This window comes from Mercenaria mercenaria, chromosome 4 (genome assembly GCF_021730395.1).
Source record: "Mercenaria mercenaria strain notata chromosome 4, MADL_Memer_1, whole genome shotgun sequence".
Lineage (NCBI taxonomy): Eukaryota > Metazoa > Mollusca > Bivalvia > Venerida > Veneridae > Mercenaria > Mercenaria mercenaria.
The window spans coordinates 37211991-37231135 of NC_069364.1; the positions used below are offsets into that span (position 1 = coordinate 37211991).

At 36.5% G+C, this 19145-nt stretch overlaps 1 protein-coding gene across 2 annotated transcripts in view; it reads left to right on the forward strand.

The window, feature by feature from the left end:
• Positions 1-1520: 1520 nt before the first annotated feature.
• LOC123551462 (uncharacterized) overlaps positions 1521-19145 on the forward strand; it is a 28617-nt gene continuing 10992 nt past the window's right edge. Inside the window, exons 1-6 of one of the 2 annotated variants that reach the window (XM_053540931.1) lie at positions 1521-1682; positions 7213-7397; positions 8378-8494; positions 14233-14398; positions 15098-15209; positions 18040-18175. In XM_053540931.1, the coding sequence (XP_053396906.1) occupies positions 7215-7397; positions 8378-8494; positions 14233-14398; positions 15098-15209; positions 18040-18175 (714 nt within the window). In that variant the 5' untranslated portion in view covers positions 1521-1682; positions 7213-7214. Of the gene's footprint in view, positions 1683-3040; positions 3173-7212; positions 7398-8377; positions 8495-14232; positions 14399-15097; positions 15210-18039; positions 18176-19145 lie in introns of those variants that run through there. The other variant, XM_045340416.2, reaches the window with a different exon arrangement.

Consider the following 19145-nt stretch of genomic DNA (forward strand, 5'->3'; position numbering starts at 1 on the left):
TATAATTTTATAATTTTACATTCAATAAAACTTACAAGTACACTTTAATTTCTCAAAAGCCTAAAGACTTTAAAATATATTTGCTTCTGGGGCTTGTTCTCACAATGGTTTAAAGTTAAAGAATGTTGAAGTTTGGTTTTGCGATACAACTGCTGCAATCATAATAACTAATTATAATCTTTTTCGTCATCATCATCAACTTCTTGCGCCTTTTCTTTTTCGTCATCATGGCTTTTGTTCTTTCATGATCATCATCAACTTCTTCTTTCTTTCACCTTTTCTGTTTTGTCAACATGACCAGTTTTCTTATTAAAATCAGCATCAACTTCTTCTTTCGCCTTTTCGTTTTCATTGTCATGAACATTGTTCTTATTTCGATTATCATCAACTTCTTCTTCCGCCTCTTGCTCTTCGTCATAATGACCACTGTTCTTATAATCATCAAAACTGTAATTACTATAGTAAGAAAGATTTTAACGTACTTACTTTTACATAAAGATTCAGTCAATAATGTTATATCTGGATTCATTTCTTTTGCAATCAGGACACACATATCTAGTTCAGAAGAATGTTTTCATGGTAAAAATGGGAAGGGACTGTCAGCGTGAACAGAAAATCTCTCTCAAAAGGAGCTTTAGGTATGAGGTAAGAAAACAAGAAAACTGGAAGTCAGAATGCTACAAGAAGCACGGGTCTGTAATAATTTACAGTTTGCGGTCTATACTCTGAGTGGCATTTCTATGCTTCATTGTGTCTGAAAGGGCGGATGGACCGTTATTTAACTTAAACACTGACTGACTAATTTGCAGTTTTTGTGTTAATGTGGAAATGGCAGAACATTGAACATTGACTGATTACTAACCTGCAAGATCGTACTTCTATCGTGTATAGTTCTAAACCATTATTTATCTTTTTGTTAATCAGATTCATGCTCATATGATTTATTTGATAATGATAGACGTGTATTCATTATTGTAAAACACAATGAATAACAGTTATATCAAATCTAATTCGTCGTATGGTTACAGTTATGTTTCCATCAAAGGAACGCGAATGCACAACTGTCCAATCTAGAAAAAAGGTATAACAATATTGATGCTATCAAAACGAAATTTTACCTGAATCGAAAGCAATATGGCTTGAAGAAATAGTAACTTGATATCATATCTTGAAATATATACTGGTATAAAATTCAATACTACAAACGTATTGGTGGCGTCAAATGCATTAAATTATATATCAAACGACAGAATAAAGCAATTCCAAAGTGATCATTACCATGAAAAGAATTTTCGAAGAAGGTTCAAAACAGACCTTTGTGCTAGAAAATTCCGGAAGAAAATTGTTTCTGATCCATTTTCTAAAAAATTGACCCGTGGAATTTTTGCTAAATTTATTTGTGATTTACTACTGTATAACCTGTAGAGCGGAAACTGCGAAACATCGGATATTTCCGTATCCTGCGAAACGCCGACCGAAGTGAGCTGACTAATTTTACGGAGATTACCGATGTTAAAAATAGAAATCTAGGTTTCTGCGTAGATTAGCAGCTGTGAATGTCACTGCAGTTAACTCAAAGATTTTATCATACTGAAGAAACTGGTTGTTATAAATTTACTGCAGTAATAAAACTTATTAAGTTTTGAGGCTTACTGCTAAAGTTAAAAGCAATTTTCATTCAGGTAAGTGTTTAATTTTGATCGTTTTTCCAAATATTTTCTGTTAATCTGTATATGTTTACGTTTACCAGCTGAATTATTGTTAACCAATCAGATTCGTGAAATATGGTTCACCATAGGTCAAATTTGGAAGTAAACAAACCGCTGTCATAATTATCCCAGAGTCGTTAGTTTTGACGCCCTTAAGCAGTCTAACGTGTATTTCATTAGTAATATTGATCAATTATACAAATAAATAGTATAATTTGTATTATTGATACTTTATTCCTGATTTGTGGAGTAAAACATTTCAACACTTGTATTATTGGTGACTGAGCATCGAGGGAAATGATGTCTTTTGATTAGCTGAAAGATTTCATCTCGGAGAAGTTTATATGCTGTTACTGACCATCAGAAAAATAAATAAATCTTTTCATTGGCTGGCTGAACCTAGTGTTCACTTTTTTTAGCCTGTATGGCTAAGATCATATCTGGCTGTTTTAATTCTATTTGGGAAGTGTCTATCGGCACGACGGTCCTGCCGATTATTTTTCTTATTCGCAGGACTGTCGTGCGGATTAGTATCCTTATCGGCCTATCCGCACGACACTTGTTTTGATAGTGTTTCTATGTTTGGCGTGAAGTATTATCCTAGTTAAAAGACTATTAGCAGCATATTCATTGTTTAAGATATTGATTTATATACTTTAATAAGATATTAAAACAACACTATCAAAATGATAATATTACATACTGTTGTTTTATTAGTTAAACTGATTAATTATAAATTCATCAACTACAGAAGAAATAAATCAAATGAATGCACAGAAAACTAATATCTGCATACCTTAATTAGTTCATAATCATACCTTCTTTTTGTGTTTCAGACTTTTTACATTATGTTTTAATTCAATAAATCAGATACAAGTTATTCAATATAATAATTGTAGGCATCGTAATCGCACGTTATCGCAGGTTGTTAACATGCCATAAATTGTCAAAAAATCGATACTATGGGGACCTGTTAAGCAGGGAAAAACTTCAGAAAAGCTTAACTAAATTTTACATATGTTTACAGCATGTTTAGTCGTATGGATAACAAAAATAATTGGCATGACTTTCCAGGCATGATCGCTGTGCGAATAAGGAATGTAATCTGCACGACTGTCATGTGAATAACGAAAATAATCGGCACAATGGTCATGCGGATAAAGAAAATTATCGGCACGACCGTCATGCAGAAAGCCTCAGCCTTCTATTTGAATGCAGTCGAGACCTGAAATTAAAAGGACAATGAACAAATTAAGATTAATCTTTTTCAGTGACCTTTTTTGCTCACTTGAGCACAAAGTGTGAGCTATTGTGGATGTCATCGTCTGTCCACTCTTTCCTACCACATATACTTCTAAACCACTAGGCCAAGTTTGATAAAACTTCACAGATATGTTACTTGGATGGTATTCTTGAAAAATTATTCAAAGAATTGAATTCCATACAGAACTCTGGTTGCCATGGTAAGGAAAAACTTTAAAAATCTTCTTGTCCAAAACCACAAGTCAAAGGGCCTTTATATTTGGTATGTAGCATCATCTAGTGGTCATCTACCAAGTTTTTTCTAATTATCCCCCTAGGGTCAAATATGGACCCACCCTGGGGGTCACATGATTTATATAGATTAACTAGGGAAAAACTCTGAAAATCTTCTTGTCCAAAACCATAGGTCCTAGGGCTTTAATAGGTATGTAGCATCATCTAGTGCATTCTCGCATACCAGAGGTTTACCATGGTTTCCCGGATGACCTACTTTCTTGTTTTTAGCTCACCTGAGCAATGCTTAGTCGAGTTTTTGTGTCGCTCAATGTCCGGCGTCTGTCATCTGTCGTCTGTCAACATTTAGCTTGTGTATGCATTAGAGGTTGTATTTTTCAATTGATCTTCATGAAATTTGGTCAGAATGATTGCCTTATGAATTCTAAGTTGAGTTCGAATATTGGTCATCTGGGGTCAAAAACTAGGTCATAAGGTCAAATCAAAGAAAAACCTTGTGTATGCGATAGAGGTTGTATTTTTCAATTGATCTTCATGAAATTTCATCAGAATGATTGCCTTGATCATCGCTTGATGAAATCTAGGCCGAGTTCGAATGTTGGTCATCCACGGTCAAAAACTAGGTCAAATCAAAGAAAAACCTTGTGTATACGATAGAGGCTGTATTTGTCAATTGATCTTCAAGAAATTTGTTCAAAATGATTGCCTTAATGAAATTGAGGTCGAGTTCGAATATGGGTCATCTAGGGTCTAAAAGTAGGTCACAAGGTAAAATCGAAGAAAAACCTTGTGTATGCAATAGAGGCTGTATTTTTCAATTTATCTTAATGAAATTAAGTCAGAATAATTGCCTTGATAAAATCTAGGTTGAGATTAAATATGGGTCATCTTGGGTCAAAAATTAGGTCACTAGGTCAATTCAAAGAAAAACCTAGTGTATGCAATAGAAGCTGTATTTTTCAATTGGTCTTCATGAAATTTGGTCAGAATGATTGCATTGATGAAATCAGGTCGAGTTCGAATGTGGGTGACCTGTGGTCAAAAACTAGGTCATTAGGTCAAATCAAAGAAAAACCTTGTGTATGTGATAGAAGCTGTATTTTTCAATTGATCTTCATGAAATTTGGTCAGAATGATTGCCTTGATGAAATCTAGGTCGAGTTCGAATATCGGTCATCTGGGGTTAAAAAGTAGGTCACTAGGTCAAATCAAAGAAAAACCTTGTGTATGCGATAGAGGCTGTATTTGTCAATTGATCTTCATGAAATTTGGTCAAAATGATTGCCTTGATGAAATCTAGGCCATGTTTGAATATGGGTCATCTTGGGCCAAAAACTAGGTCGCTAGGTCGTATCAAAGAAAATATTTGTTTAAACTCAAGAGACCACATTTTTGGTCCAATCCTGATGAAAATTGGCCAGAATATTTGTTTCCATGAAATCACTAGGTCAGACATGTTTACACTGTTATGGTGTGTTTCTCAGGTGAGCGACCTAGGGCAATCCTTGCCCTCTTGTTTCAAGGTACAGCCTTGAAATTTGGATGACATATACAGTTTTGCACACTTCTCCTGAGCTCCAGCCGCGCGCACATCGCAGAGAAGGCATGCGGCTCCACCGGAAGTCATCATAATTATATTGAGGTCAGCTGTTGGGAGTCACAACAAAGGGCGGGAGCAGTGGTCCTATCTTCCTCAGTTTCGAGTTGTCTACGAACGCAGAACATGGTACTCCGAGAGGATTACGACAAATTAGCATGATAAGACGCCCGTCAACACTCTACGATGAAGACGATGGCGCAGATATTCTCGCTCATATGGGTCTCCCGGCAGCGAGTATAAATAAACTTAAATGAAGAAGAAGAAGTTTTGCACACCAATCTTAACACTAACTTTCAGTGACCATGAATGTGACCTACTTTCTTAATATTTTTAGCATCAGTATGTGTAATTTTTGATACAGATTTCAATACTCATTTGAATAATCTTAATCATGACCTACTGACCTACTTTCTTGTTTTTGAAGATACAGCATAGAAATTTGGACCACATTTATAACTTCTGATACAGATTTCAATACTTATCTTTAATATTCTTAACCCTGATCTACTGACCTACTTTCTTGTTTTTGAATTTACAGCAAAGAAATTTGGATCACATGTATAATGTTTCATACAGATTTCAATATTCATCTTTAATACTCTTAACCATGACCTACTGACCTACTTTCTTGTTTTTGAAGCTTAGTAACAACAAAGAGATAATTGGACCACCTGTATAATATTTTTTACAGATTTCAGAAGATATCTTGAATAATCTTTACCATGACCCAGTCACCTATTTTTTTGTTTTTAAAGCTTTAGCTAAGAAATTTGTTCAAGCAAGCAACTCAACTCAGGTGAGCGATATAGGGTCATCATGGCCCTCTTGTATATTTTAGGAGCAAGTAGGTTAAAGGACAAGGTCACAATGACTTCAAGAAAATGAAACCGAAAATGGTTACCAGTTAGTACCTTGAGAATCTTTGAGCCATTATACTTCATTGCCATGATTGCCTGTGGCTAATAAATTATCTCTTTTGTTTTTGGGGTGAAGTTCAAGGGTCAATGTCATAATTATCTCAGTCTGAAACTGGGACAGCCCACCAAAGGTGGCCTACATGTTTTGCAAACTGATCTCAGTTTCTATAAAAATCCCAACCCATTCACATCCCAAGCCAAGGATATCAAAATATCAAAAGATCAGCCTCTGTGCATAATTATGATAATGGACAATACAAGGAAAATAACCTGAACATTATTCTCATAATCCACCATTTTTGGAACCAAATACATTTTTGTGGTAGCACATGTGAGGGCATTCATTTTGCAAAACATGTATATACATTTTAAATAGGGATGGCAACGAATAGCATTTTTGGTATTCGAATATTCGGTCAACCTTCTGAACGAATATTTGAATATTCGATCAAAAATTGATCAATTAATCAACTCAAAATCTTAGAAATGTGTTTGTCATACCCAAATTTACCCAAATTTGCGACCAGCATTAATTCTACTTTCATTTACAGTGGAAGTAATTCGGACATTGACAAATTAAGACTGACTTATCCTTCTCATCTGGAAAATAAAATATTCGTTATCTGCCTTCATTTAAGTATAATTTATATAGGTATTATTTAATTTTCTTACAAGGTTAGTAAGTAAGGTATTACACGTAGCCGACTTATTATCGGATGATCGTGAAATACTTCAAAATTTACTGCACTGCTTACAATTTGACATTAGATTCTCATAATATTTTCATTCAAGTTAGGTGTTATAGACTGCGGGGTAGGGGGAGATAATAAGGGTAGTATAAAGAAAAAAAGAACTATTTGGCTTGACTTTACTCTTGGTCTGAATATCGAGTATATCTTTTAAATTGTTAACCATACGGAAGGAATTCATTCGTCATACCAATTAGAAAGTCCGATTTACGTAAAAAATAATATGCATCAAATCTGACTTAGTTTCTATACACTTATCAGCATTTTTCTTTACTCCTCAAATACATCTTTTATCAACTTTGACTGAAATCCGAGTCATAAGTTCAGGTTCTGTCTGATAATTTTTAATTACACGTGGTTCCCACCTACCAAAAACAAGGTAGTTGTAACGGATTTACATCAAATTGTGACCAATTAAAATTTTCTACAGGTAAGCAATTAGCGGTATTAACTACAGGGTACACAGTCATCACCATAGTGATGTATAATGTCTGCACGCTGACCAGTCCTAGTACTAATCTCTTAATACTGAGCACCAGGTGTGGAAGCTACTAGTACCATTTTTTACGTCCTTAGTATGACACGGCCAGGGATCGAACCCATGACCGCCAGCACTCAAAGCGGACACTCTACCACTAGGCTACTCAGGCGGTCAGTTATGAGCTAGTAGATTTAATATGTCTGAATATGGTTTTGGGTTCTTGAAGGAAATTTATCTAAAATACTTCTTTTCTTTGCAGGAATGAGAAGTGGTACTGTTAGAAACATGTACATGTATAACAATCCACCATGTGCTCCTTGGGCTGCGCACCCTGGCAACGGCGCTGTCTATCCAAATGGACCCCAATATCAGGGTCAGCCAAGACATCCTTTGCCCTACAATATGGTCCCACCTGTCCAATATCAGCCAGGACCTAGTTGGCAGGTATTTGATTTTGCGCAACAATATATAATCACACCCATTTAGTATCAACAAGGACCAAGTGGGCAGATATTTGATTTTGCCCTACAATACAGTCCAGCATCCATTATGTATTGACCAAGACCTAATTGGTAAGTATTTCATTTTGCCCTTCAATATGATCATGCCCGTTTAGACGAGGACCTAGTTGGCAGGTATGTCTACATTATGATCTTATAGAAATGTATTCAATATCAGTGAAGACCTCGTTTGCAGGTACATTATATGTTAAAGTTTGATCTAAAACTTTTTTTTGAGGAGGCCATCCACCTGGCTTGTGGAAGGTAGTGGTTCTACCCAGGTGCTTACCCTTGATAAGATAATGCATAGAGGTGCACCTGGGGTCTACACCCACCACCAAAATGTGGAAAAGTCACCATATGCCGAAATTATGTCTGAGTAAATCTGAACCCGACAAAAAACTATCGGACAGGCATGTCTGCAGTATGTTCAACCTGTTCAGTATCAACCAGAACCTATTTAGCAGGTTTGTCTACAATATGATCCTGCCTATATTCAGTATCAACCAGGACCTATTTAGCAGGTTTGTCTACAATATGATCCTGCCCATTCTATCAACAAGGACCTATTTAGCAGGTTTGTCTACAGTATGATCCTGCCTATATTCAGTATCAACCAGGACCTATTTAGCAGGTTTGTCTACAATATGATCCTGCCCATTCAATATCAGCAAGGACCTATTTAGCAGGTTTGTCTACAATATGATCCTGCCCATTCAATATCAACAAGGATCTATTTAGCAGGTTTGTCTACAATATGATCCTGCCCATTCAATATCAACAAGGACCTAGTGACTGTCTACCAAAATTGTTATTGTAGCTTTGAAACTCAGTGGGCAATTTAGGGCCTTCATAAATTGTTAGTGTAGCTTTGAAACTCAGTGGGCAATTTAGGGCCTTCATGACTGTCTTGTTTTAATTCAGGGCCCAGGACCATCTAGACCTAGAGGTAGAGGCTACAGAAGGGGTCGTGGTGCGGGTCATTTTAATGGCAACAGCAACAGAGTTGATACAAGAAACAATATAGAGGAACCATTGAAGGTATTGATTTGACATTTTTAGCTCACCTGAGCCAATGGCTCATGGTGAGCTTATGTGACCGCTCATATGTCCGTCGTCCCTCGTCGGTCCGTCAACATTTTCTAAAAAAAATCTTCTTTTTGAAAACCACTGGGCAGTTTTCACCAAAATTCACAGGAATGATCCTTGGGTGTCCCCCTTTCAAAATTGTTCAAAGAATTGAATTCCATGCAGAACTCTGGTTGCCATGGCAACTGAAAAGAAAACTTTCTTGTCCAAAACCGCAAAGCATAGAGCCTTGATATTTGGCATGTGACATCATCTAATGGTCCTCTGTGAAGATTGTTCAAATTGTGCCCCTTGGGTGAAAAGAGGCCCCGCCCTGGGGGTCACAAGTTTTACATAGACTTACATAGGAAAAAACTTTAAAAATCTTCTTGTCTTAAACCACAAGGTCAAGGCCTTTGATATTTGGTATGTAGCATTGCCTTGTGGTCCTCTACCAAAATTGTTCAAATTATTACCCTGGGGTGAAAAGAGGCCCTGCCCCAGGGGTCTCTAGTTTTACATAGACTTATTAGGAAAACACTTTAAAAATCTTCATGTCTGAAACTGCAAAGCCTAGGCTTTTGATATTTGGTACGTTGCATTGCCTTGCGATCCTCTACCCAAATTGTTCAAATTATCAGTTAATTACTTAACAAATAATCTAGGCCTTCGAGTGGTTTATCGTCTGATTTACCACGGTTCAGAGTTCAGATGCGTAGGAATTGAACCACGAGGGCGTTAGCCCGAGTGGTTAAATACTGAAGCATCTGAACGATGAACCGTGGTAAATTAGACGATAAATCACAAGAAGGCCTAGATTATTTTCATTCTGACATGCTCATTGATATATTTTAATAAATATTATGCTGGACTTCATTTACGCGAGGAGTAATGTATCAGGCGTCATGCGGCAATTTGACGTCATAATTGACGTCATAATGCTCTCGCTCGTCAACCGTTGTTTATCGCAGAATATACAGAGCTTGATTTCCTTCTTTGTTGAACTGGAAATCAAACAGAGTCATGTTAGAATATTACTTAATTTATAGCAAAAAAACTTTAAAAATCTTCTTGCCTGAAACTGCAAGGCATAGGCTTTTGATATTTGGTATTTTGCCTTGCCTAGTGACTGTGTTCCCCTACCAAAATTGTTCAAATAATGCGCTTGGGGTGAAAAGAGGTCCTAGATTTAACATAAACATATCTATAGGGAAAAAATTCTTCTTGTCTGAAAATTCAGGGCCTAGGCCTTTGATATTTGGCATGTAGCATTGCCTAGTGGCCCAATCTTAATAAAACTTGGTCAGAATGTTACCCTCATTAAATTCTTGGTCGATTTCGATATTGGGTCATCTGGGTCAAAAACTAGGTCACCAGCTCAAATCAAAGGTAAAGCTTGTTAACACACTAGAGGCCACATTTTTTACCCTATCTTTGTGAATTCTTCATGGATTTTTGTCAGAATGATAACATTGATGAAATCTAGGCCGAGTTCGAAAATGGGTCATCTGGGTCAAAAACTAGGTCACTAGGTCAAATCAAGGAAAAACCTTGTGTATGCGATAGAGGCTGTATTTTTCAGTTGATCTTCGTGAATTTTGGTCAGAATGATTACCTTGATAAAATCTAGGCCGAGTTCGCAAATGGGTCATCTTGGGTCAAAAACTAGGTCACAAGGTAAAAAAGAAAAACCTTGTGTATGCGATAGAGGCTGTATTTTTCAACTAATCTTTATGAAATTTTTTCAGAATAATCACCTTGATGAAATCTAGGCCAAGTTCGAAAATGGATCATCTGGGATCAAAAACTAGGTCACTGGGTCAAATCAAAGTAAAACCTTGTGTATGCGATAGAGACTGTATTTTTAGCTCGACTATTCGAAGAATAAGTAGAGCTATCCTACTCACCACGGCGTCGGCGTCGGTGTCGGTGTCGGCGTAGGCGTCGGCGTCACACCTTGGGTTAAGTTTTTCGTACCAGTCCACATTTTGACAAAGTCTTTTGAGATAAAGCTTTGAAACTTTCAACACTTGTTTACCATCATCATGGCCAGTTATAGGCAAGAGCACATAACTCAGTCAAGGATTTTGGCTGAATTATGGCCCCTTTTGACTTAGAAATCATGGTTAAGTTTTTCGTACCAGTTCATATTTTGACTAGGTCTTTTGAGATAAAGCTTTGAAACTTTCAATATTTGTTTACCATCACCATGTCCAGTTATAGGCAAGAGCACATAACTCCATCAAGGATTTTGGCTGAATTATGGCCCTTTTTGACTTAGAAATCTGGGTTAATATTTCGTACCAGTTCATATTTTGACAGTCTTTTGAGATAAAGCTTTGAAACTTTCAACACCTGTTTACCATCACCATGTCCAGTTATAGGCAAGAGTACATAACTCCATCAAGGATTTTGGCTGGATTATGGCACCTTTTGTCTTAGAAATCATGGTTAAGTTTTTTGTACCAGTTCATATTTTGACAAAGTCTTTTGAGATAAAGCTTTGAAACTTTCATTACTTGTTTACCATCACCATGTCCAGTTATAGGCAAGAGTACATAACTCCATCAAGGATTTTGGCTGAATTATGGCCCTTTTTGACTTAGAAATCTGGGTTAATATTTCGTACCAGTTCATATTTTGACAAAGTCTTTTGAGATAAAGCTTTGAAACTTTCAACACCTGTTTACCATCACCATGTCCAGTTATAGGCAGGAGTACATAACTCCATCAAAGATTTTGGCTGAATTATGGCCCATTTTGACTTAGAAATCTTTGTTAAGTTTTTCGTACCAGTTCATATTTTTTGTAAAGTGTTTGACATATGGCTTTGAAACTTTTATCACTTATTTAGTATAATAGTCTCTATCTGTAGGAAAGAGAACATAACTCTGTCATCTATTTTGGCTGAATTATGGTCCTTTTTGGATTTTGAAATTGGTTCTGTTTTCATACAAGTCCATGTTTTGTCAAAACTATTTGACATATGGCTTTTAAACTTTGAACACTTGTTTATCATTATGATTTCCATCTGTAGGCAAGAGTACATAACTATTTTGACTGAATTATGGCCCTTTTTAGCTCATCTGATTTTTTGAAAAAAAATGATAAGTTATTGTCATCACTTGAGCGGTTGTCGGCGTCGGCGTCGGTGTCGGCGTCGGCGTCTGCGTCGGCGTTGCCTGGTTAAGTTTTATGTTTAGGTCAGCTTTTCTCCTAAACTATCAAAGCTATTGCTTTGAAACTTGGAATACTTGTTCACCCTCATAAGCTGACCCTGTATAGCAAGAAACATAACTCCATCTTGCTTTTTGCAAGATTTATGGCCCCTTTTGTACTTAGAAAATATCAGATTTCTTGGTTAAGTTTTATGTTTAGGTCAACTTTTCTCCTAAACTATCAAAGCTATTGCTTTGAAACTTGGAATACTTGTTCACCATCATAAGCAGACCCTGTACATCAAGAAACATAACTCCATCTTGCTTTTTGCAAGAATTATTGCCCCTTTTGGACTTAGAAAATCAGTTTTCTTGGTTAAGTTTTATGTTTAGGTCAGCTTTTATCCTAAACTATCAAAGCTATTGCTTTAAAACTTGCAACACTTGTTCACCATCATAAGCTGACCCTGTACAGCAAGAAACATAACTCCATCCTGCTTTTGCAAGATTTATGGCCCCTTTTGGACTTAGAAAATATCAGATTTCTTGGTTAAGTTTTATGTTTAGGTCAACTTTTTCTCTTAAACTATCAAAGCTATTGCTTTGAAACTTGCAACACTTGTTCACCATCATAAGCTGACCCTGTACATCAAGCAACATAACTCCATCCTGCTTTTTGCAATAATTATTGCCCCTTTTGGACTTAGAAAATCATTTTCTTGGTTGAGTATTATGTTTAAGGCAACTTTTCTCATAAACTATCAAAGCTATTGCTTTAAAACTTGCAACAGTTTTTCACCATCATAAGTGGACACTGTACATCAAGAAACATAACTCTATCCTGCTTTTTGCAAGAATGATTGCCCATTTTATACTTAGAAAATCATGGGTAGGACAATATTTCTATTACACAAAAAAAAATCAGATGAGCGTCAGCACCCGCAAGGCGGTGCTCTTGTTGGACTTTGAAATTGGCTCATATATTGCCATTTAGTGCAAGACTTACCGAAATCAAAGTAATACAGGAACATTGTTTGTCTAATCTATTTATTCCTTTTGTCTGAATATCCGTGGAAATATTTTGACCCCATTCTTCAATCAATTCTTCGAATAGTCGAGCGCGCTGTCATCAGACAGCTCTTGTTCAATTGATCTTCATGAAATTTGGTTGGAATGATTGCCTTGATAAAATCTAGGTTGAGTTAGAATATGGGTCATCTGATTTCAGAAAAAACTAGGGCACTAGGTCAAATTATAGAAAAATCTTGTGTATGGAATAGAGACTGTATTTTTCAATAATTTTCATGAAATTTGGTCAGAATGATTGCCTAGATGAAATTTAGGTCTAATTTGAATATGGGTCAAAAAGTAGGTCAGTAGATCAAATCAAAGAAAAACCTTGTGTATGCCATAGAGGCTATATTTTTCAATTGATCTTCATGAAATTTGATCAGAATGATTGCCTTGATGGTATCTAAATCGAGTTCGAATATGGGTCATCTGGGGTCGAAAATTAGGTCAAATCAAAGAAAAACCTTGTGTATGCAATAGAGGCTGTATTTTTCAACTGATCTTTATTAAATTTTGTCAGAATGATTACCTTGATGAAATCTAGGCCAAGTTCGAAAATGGATTATCTGGATTCAAAAACTAGGTCACTAGATCAGATCAAAAGTAAAACCTTGTGTATGCGATAGAGGCTGTATTTTTCAATTGATCTTCATGAACTTTGGTTGGAATGATTGTCTTGATAAAATATAGATTGAGTTTGAATATGGGTTATCTGAATAACAAAAACTAGGTCACTAGGTCAAATTATAGAAAAATCTTGTGTATGGAATAGAGACTGTATTTTTTAATTAATTTTCATGAAATTTGGTCAGAATGATTGCCTTGATAAAATCTAGGTCAAGTGAGAATATGGGTCATCTAGGTTCAAAAACTAGGTCACTAGGTCATATCTAAGAAAATACTTGTTTAAACTCAAGAGACCACATTTTTGTTCCAATCTTAATGAAAATTGGCCAGAATATTTGTTTCCATGAAATCACTAGGTCAAACATGTTTACACTGTTATGGTGTGTTTCTCAAGTGAGCGACCTAGGGCCGTCTTGGCCCTCTTGTTTATTTAATTTATTTTATTAAATACTTTTTTTCACAATGTCGGGCATACTCACCTGTAAGAAGTTCGACAAAGTCTGGAGATAGCCAGATAGGTCTCTAGTATGTGAGAATGACTTCTGGGAGGTATCGTTTTTGTTTTGTAGAATTTTAAAAAGTAACTAAGCTGCATTTGTAAGATATTTGTACACTGAGTGCTTAATTATTATCAGATAGAACATATATTCAAGAATAGCATAACTGTCATTTTATAATGAGAAAAAATCATGAAAAAACTTACAATAAGTGAGTCTTTAGTACAAATTACCAGGGTGGGCATAACAATATTGTATCATTTGTGAACTTTGACTTACGTAGTAGTAGTATGCGTACATTTTAATTATTTGACGAGATGGCAAAGTCATTTAAACTAAGTTTCCTGTTTTACTTTAGTATGTTTGTTGCAAATGTGGAGAACAGTTGCAGAATTCTGAAGAACCTGGTATTCACTTGTGTGATGGTGGTAATGAAGTGATTATAAATGATGCAAGAGTTAGAGAAGATAAAAAAGAAGCAAAAACAGAACAAGGAAAGGAAGAAGAACTTGATGCTAGGCTGGGTAAGAAGATATCTACTAGTCAAATTGATACTTATTTAAGGCTGAATACATGAGGGTATATGAGGTTTTTAGCTCAACTATACAAAGTATATGGAGAGCTATCCCACTCAACCCCGCATCAGTGGCCACGTCCACACCTTGGTTAAATTTTTCATGTACTTCCTCTTTATCTCTGTAAATACTTGATTGATTTGTTTCTAAGTTAAAATAGTAATTCCTCATCATTTACCACGTCATATGGCACAAGGGCCATAACTCTTACACAAATATTTTGTGAATAATTACCCCATTTTAAATACCTAGAAATTCAGGTTAAAGTGCACTTCCGCTTGATCTCTGATTTTACTAAATTATTTGATTCAAACTTAAAACATTTGTTCCACATCATCACCCATATCATATGACAGAAGTTTCATTAGTCTGGCTTCAAATTTTAATGAATTATGCCCCATTCTTACTTGAATTTTAGGATAATTTTCATGCATTTTCTCTATATCTCTGATATTGCAGAAGGGATTTGATTCAGACTTAAAATACTTGCTCCACATTATCACTCACATCATACATGTATGACAGAACGGCCATAACTCTGGCACAAATATTTCATGAATTAACCCCCTTTTAAAGTAAATGTGGCAACAGCAGCAGAAGTAAGGATAAAAAATAAAAAATTAAAACATTGATTTATTGTCTGTTTAGAGAGACTACTGGAGAATCTGAAAGACTTTGTGCGGAGTAAGTACGAGTCTGTTACAGAGGCTCTGGAAGGATATGTATCTGACAAGATTGATGAAATAACAACGATACACAGGTAAATAAAGAAATTATTATAAGGGAGATGTTTATAATTATGGAATTAGTACATTTTAAAGTTTTGGTGACTTTGTTAATCTAAATGGCTAAATAAGGACTTGTGGATATGGAAAAGAGCTAATTTATTTATCTGTTTATATTTATTCTTTGTTAAGAGTTTGCCTTATCAAATAACAAAAGTGTTTTTATATGCCCATTTTGGAAAAAAGGAGGTATTATGTGATGAGGTGTGCATCTGTCTGTCTGTCGTAATTCATGTCAAGAGCATAACTTTATAACCATTAAAGGTATTGACATTAAACTTAGTATACAGGTAGATGGTGAAGAGACGATTTTCTGAAGTTCGAAGGTCAAGGTCATAAAATGAGCTTAGTTTTCATGTACGGAGCATAAATAACTAACTTGCAAGATATTGACTTCAAGTTTGGCTTGTAGGTAGGTAGCGATTAGACGATGTGCAGAGCATATGAACCTGCTCTGTAGATAAAAGGTCAAAGTCACAAATTGCGCCTAAAGGTCAAATCTGTCCATCATATTTTGTGTACGGAGCATAACTTATTAATAATTCAAGGTATTGACATGTAGGTAGGTAGTGATGAGACGAGGTGCAGAGAAAATAAACCTGGCTGATCATATGTCAAAAATGTCGTTCATATTTAGTGTCCGGAGCATAATTTATTAACTATTTAAGGTATTGACTTCAAACTCAGGTTGTAGGTAGATAGTGATGCATGAATCAGGGTGGTTGGTCAAGGGTCAAATTCAGATCTGCCCATCATATTCAATATCCAGAGCATAACTTAATATATATTAAAGGTATTGACTTTAAATCTTGGAATATAGTCATGTGGTGATGAGACGAAGGGCAGACTTCAATGATCTACATTACAAACCAATTTCTTGCCCTTTAGCATCCTGTCACCATCACTGCATATGTATACACACCCTGCTCTCCCTCCTCCCCCACCCCAACCCCACATACACACTCTCCACTAAAAAAAAAATCTTTAAATTTTGTTTTTTATGCCCCCGCTTTGGGGGGGGTCATATAGATTTGCCCTTGTCCGTCCGTCCGTCCTTCCGAAAATGTTGTGTCGCGCCTAACTCCAAAAGTATTTGATGTAGAGTCACAAAACTTTACAGGAATGTTGGTCAGCATGTGTAGTTGTGCACCTGGGGTTTCGCATTCGGATTCATTCAGTAGTGTATGAGTTATGGGCCCTGACTTTGTAAAATTGTCATTGTAGTGTTGTGTCGCGCCTAGCTCCAAAAGTATTTGACATAGAGTCACAACACTTTACAGGAATGTTGGTCAGCATGTGTAGTTGTGCACCTGGGGTTTTGCATCCGGATTCATTCAGTCTTGTAGGAGTTATGGCCCCTGACTTAGTAAAAAATTGGTCATTTTAATGTTGTGTCGCACATAGCTCCAAAAGTATTTGACCTAGAGTCACCAAAGTTTACAGGAATGTTGGTCAGCATGTGCAGTTGTGCACCTGGGGTTTCGCTTCTGGATTCATTCAGTCATGAAGGAGTTAAGGACCCTGACTTAGTTAAAAATTGGTCATTTTAATGTTGTGTCGAGCGTAGCTCCAAAATTATTTGACCTATAGTCACCAAAGTTTACAGGAATGTTGGTCAGCATGTGCAGTTGTGCACCTAGGGTTTCGCATCCGGATTCATTCAGTATTGTAGGAGTTATGGCCCCTGACCTAGGAAAAAATTTGTGTTCTTTGTCATATAGTGGGGGCATCTGTGTCCCATGGACACATTTCTAGTTCTTTAAATATTGCTACCATCCTCCTCTGATAAAACCCATTGGGCATATTTATTGTCCCACTTGGCAAAGCTTTTGTTCTTTATGTTTGATAGCACATTATCTTGAAACAGAAAATAGGGTGGTGGCCTTGATGGTTTTAGATGATTAAACCTGCAAAATGCACTACTGTTTTTATACGCCTGTCTCTGAAAGAGCGGGGCTTATTATGTGAACACACGTGGCGGCAGGCGGGCGGCGTCTAAAGCATGTCTGCTCTCTAAGTCGAACAGTTTTCATCGGAACTTCACCAAACTTGCTGACAATGTTTGTGGGCATAATATCTCAACCAAGTTCGATAACCTGCCAAATCATACCAGGCACTCTTGGATTATGGCCCTTGAATTACTCGAAAAACAACAAATTTAGCCTTGTCCGCTCTCTAAGTCAGACAGTTTTCATCCAATCTTCACCAAACTTGCTGACAATGTTTGTGGGCATAGTATCTCGGCCAAGTTTGATAACCAGCCAAATTGCCCTGGGCAATCTTGGATTATGTCCTTAAATTACTCAAAAAGACTGCAAATTTAGCCTTGTCTAAGTCCAAAAGTTTCCATCCCATCTTTACCAAACTTGCTGATAATGTATATGGGCATAATATCTCGGCCCGGTTCAGTAACCAGCCAAATTGCCCCAGGCATTCTTGGATTATGGCCCTTGAATTACTTTAAAAAACTGCGAATTTAGCCTTGTCCCCTCTCTAAGTCAAACAGTTTTCATCCGATCTTCACCAAACTTGCTGAAAATGTTTGTGAGCATAATATCCCGGCCAAGTACAATAACCACCCAAATCGCCCCAGGCACTCTTGGATCATGCCCCTTGAAATTAGGCCAAGTGCGATGAAGGGCATATTTTGTGACAGTCTGGCACTCTAGTTTGATTATAGAAATATTTTGAAAGCTATATCACCATACCATGATATTAAATGTTTACATCACCATGAACATATTATGAATATTTACATGTATTCAGATGTGTTTCTTAAGTTTAACAAATTCTTTATCAACAAAGGGAAAATATAGAGGAAAAGGCTGCACTTGAGAAATTGAAGAAAGAACTTGAAAGCAAGGCCAATGCATTAATGAAACAAGAAAAGGATCTAAAAGAAAAACAAAGACGGTTGTCCAAGGACCAAGATGCATTCAAGGTACATTTTCACAACTGAAAAGGAATGAGGAAGCTGTGAATGAAAAATTGTTTCCAATATCCTTGTCTATGACCTGACTATATGGTTGTATTCTGTATTACTCGATATATCGTTAGCCTGACGAAGCCATCCGCTTGGTTTACGTAAGGTCACTGGTCCTACCCAGGTGCTCAACTGAGATGAAATCATGCAAGGAGAGGTCTTTCTCCATCATGGAATGCGCATGACCTATTATTGTGTCAGTGTGATGTTATGTCCAGCAAAAACTTAAAGTAATTAACTACTTTAAACCCTTGAAATGGTAAAAACGTGTTCAACAACTTAACTAGAACAGAGGTCTGGAAGTCTTTAGACATATTTGTAGCTAAAGAAAGTAGCTTTTTAGCTCACCTGAAAGTCGCCATATGACCTATCATGTGTCGGTGCGACGTTAAATCCAACAAAATAAAAAAAAAAAAAAATAGCTCACCTGAGAAATGCTGCTCAGGTGAGTTTTTGTGATCGCTCGATGTCTGGCGTCCGGCGTCTGTCTGTCGTCTGTCAACATTTAGCTTGTGTATGCAATAGAGGCTGTATTTTTCAACTGATCTTCATGAAATTTGGTCAGAATGATTACCTTGATAAAATCTAGGCCGAGTTCGAAAATGGGTCATCTGGAATCAAAAACTAGGTCACTAGGTCAAATCAAAGAAAAACCTTGTGTATGCAATAGAGGCTGTATTTTTCAATTGTTCTTCATGAATTTTGGTCAGAATGATTATCTTGATGCAATCTAGGCCGAGTTTGAAAATGGGTCATCTGGGATCAAAATTAGGTCACTAGGTCAAATCAAGGAAAAACCTTGTGTATGCGATAGAGGCTGTATTTTTCAATTGATCTCCATGAATTTTGGTCAGAATGATTGCCTTGATGAATTCTAGGCCAAGTTCGAAAATGGGTCATCTGGGATCAAAAACTAGGTCACTAGGTC